Source organism: Phanerochaete carnosa, assembly GCF_000300595.1.
Source record: "Phanerochaete carnosa HHB-10118-sp unplaced genomic scaffold PHACAscaffold_785, whole genome shotgun sequence".
NCBI classification, from domain to species: domain Eukaryota; kingdom Fungi; phylum Basidiomycota; class Agaricomycetes; order Polyporales; family Phanerochaetaceae; genus Phanerochaete; species Phanerochaete carnosa.
The window spans coordinates 62-2504 of NW_006768412.1; the positions used below are offsets into that span (position 1 = coordinate 62).

At 48.9% G+C, this 2443-nt stretch overlaps 1 protein-coding gene across 1 annotated transcript; it reads left to right on the top strand.

Annotated features, from left to right (window-relative positions):
- Positions 1-2093: 2093 nt before the first annotated feature.
- On the top strand, positions 2094-2317 carry PHACADRAFT_203044 (uncharacterized protein; the record flags this gene model as incomplete). The annotated part of the gene is made up of 2 exons (XM_007403133.1): positions 2094-2235; positions 2295-2317. 2 exons carry the CDS (start codon positions 2094-2096, stop codon positions 2315-2317), a joined length of 165 nt encoding a protein of 54 aa, XP_007403195.1.
- Between the last annotated feature and the right edge of the window lie 126 nt (positions 2318-2443).

The window sequence follows — 2443 nt, forward strand, 5'->3', positions numbered from 1 at the left end:
AATTACAGCTTATATATAACTAAGCAGAGCTATTCTATTATCATATATGAGTCCATACAAATGCTCCAGACTACCTCCATCTAGTTAGTTATACATTGTAGCCAATATAACAGCAGCTTGCCAGAGATCTGTGTATTACTCGATTATACCAAGCTTGCTGATATACTGTAGCTAGTATACAGATAAGCGGAGCTATTCTATGATCATTTAAAGGTGTATATAAATGCTTCTCATCACCTCCACCAAGTTTGCTATACTTTGTAGCTGCTTGGCAGTTGCTTGTAAAAGATCCATCCACTTGCAACTTGTTCAGCAAGCTTTACTGGTCAACAACAGCTTGTATGCAGCTAAGCGGAGTTACTCTACTGTCATTTATAGGTGTATATAAACACACTACATTATCTCCACCAAGTTTGTTCTGCTGAAACAGCTAGATCAACACCTGATTGTGCAGTTGTGTGCAAACAGTTCATGCCCGACTGTGCCACTGTGCACAATCAGGTATAAGTACTGTACCTACCCAATGTAGATTAGATGTCTCAAGCATGCAAAGAGCTCATGCCCGATTGTGCCACTGTGCGCAATCGGATATAAGTACTGTACCTATCCAATGTAGATTAAATGTCTCAAGCATGCAAAGAGCTCATGCCCGATTGTGCCACTGTGCATAATCGGGTATATCAGTGTTAATGTTCCTGTGTTATTTATCATCCAGCTTCATTACCTTTTTTTATTTCCAAGTTGTGCATGCCATAAGGCATCCTCTAACCCAGAAAGGACCTCTGTTTAGAGGGTATAAATTGATTAACTGGCTGATGTAGTATGCAAGACCAAACAGATATGCTGCAGATGCAGACCGCCCAGGGAAAGGTATGACAGGGCTTGAGCCTTGGCCTGGACAAAGAGGCGTGTTTTCAACATGGTGAAATCAAGATTCTGTGTGAGCATTATGACCAGCCTGTCTTCAGGCCCTCTCCAAAGACAAGCTGGTCGTAATGCTCACGCAGAATCTTAATTTCACCAATGTTGGAAGCACGCCTCTTTGTCCAAGTGATCATGGACAAAGCATTCATGGCACATGCTCTGGACAATTCTTAGGCTTGACATATGGAGCATAGATTTAATTTTGCATTACTCAAGTCAGTGTGACATGCCCATCTGTACTTGTACCACCTTGCTGCAGTTTCTTATTTTGTCCATCAATGTTTAGGCAGAGGACCATGTAATAACCCTTTGTGTATGTTAATACTTACAGAACTATTGCTCTCCAGCAATGCTGCTGGAAAGTCAACCTGTTCTTGGGCGCCTTCCTGCCATCTACTGCATCTGGCCTACTGCACCCGAGCCTTGGACATTTCGCAGCTGCGCGTACCTGTACCACGACCATGTATATGACTACCTACCTTTGCAACTATAACTATACATATTTGTACTGGTATGCATGCAACAACTGCTGTCTGCAGTTCAAGATCATATTTATTCTGGGTGCTATGATTGTCCTGAATGGCACTATGCAGAGGAATCGGCAATGGGCGCTTGACGCCCATATCCACGAGTAAATAACTGTATACCTTCCAGAGCTGTAATTTGCTGAGTACACGTGATAGTAACCTATGATATACAAATACATCATGATCATCGCGCACTGGAACAGGCTCGCTCCCATGAGCGCGCTTGACTCAACCATCGCTCAGCGCCGCCCGATGCGCGGGACCTCGATGAGGGCCGTGCCAAAAAAGCACCTCAGGCACGCCCACGACGGTGACGACGATGCTGCAGGAGAGGTAGCGAGCAGAAGCAAAACAATGTTACGAGAGACAATATACACAGCTAGTTCCTGTCTACATGCGTCGTGCTGAGGCTCTGCACCACACCACGATCGGCGAGGAACTTGAGTCCCTCTGCCCATACACTGGCCCTCGTCCTGCATCTCTCATCTTGGCCAACTGCTGCCGGCTGATTTCGGCTGGCGGGTCGGAGCGCACAGGAGGAGACGAGACGGTGGTGGTGGTGGCCTCTGCCTAGCTGCCTCACACAGTTCCCGGAGGCCGTGCTTGTTGGTGCGCAGTTGTGCACGCACAACGGCGGCCGCCATGAGCTGTTGCTGGCACGACGTCACGCCGCTTTTGCTCTTCATCGCGGTAGCTGGTCACTTTCGTGCTCCTGGCCATCTTGCGCAGCTCGCGTCAATCGCTGTCGGCGGTCTGCGGCTGCACACGCGCGATGGAGGCCGTCGTGCGCTGTCGCTGGTACCGTACCGCGCCGCCTATGCGCTTGGACGTGCCTGCTGGTAGGCCGTCTCGCGCAGATCCAGTGAGCCGCTGTTATGCACTCTGTCGGTTACAGTACCACGCGGGCACGCGTAGTTGCATTCGTTATCGTGCTAACGCGCGACCGGCCACCGTTAGCTCTTGGTGCTGGCGCGCAGTTGTGCACGCACATC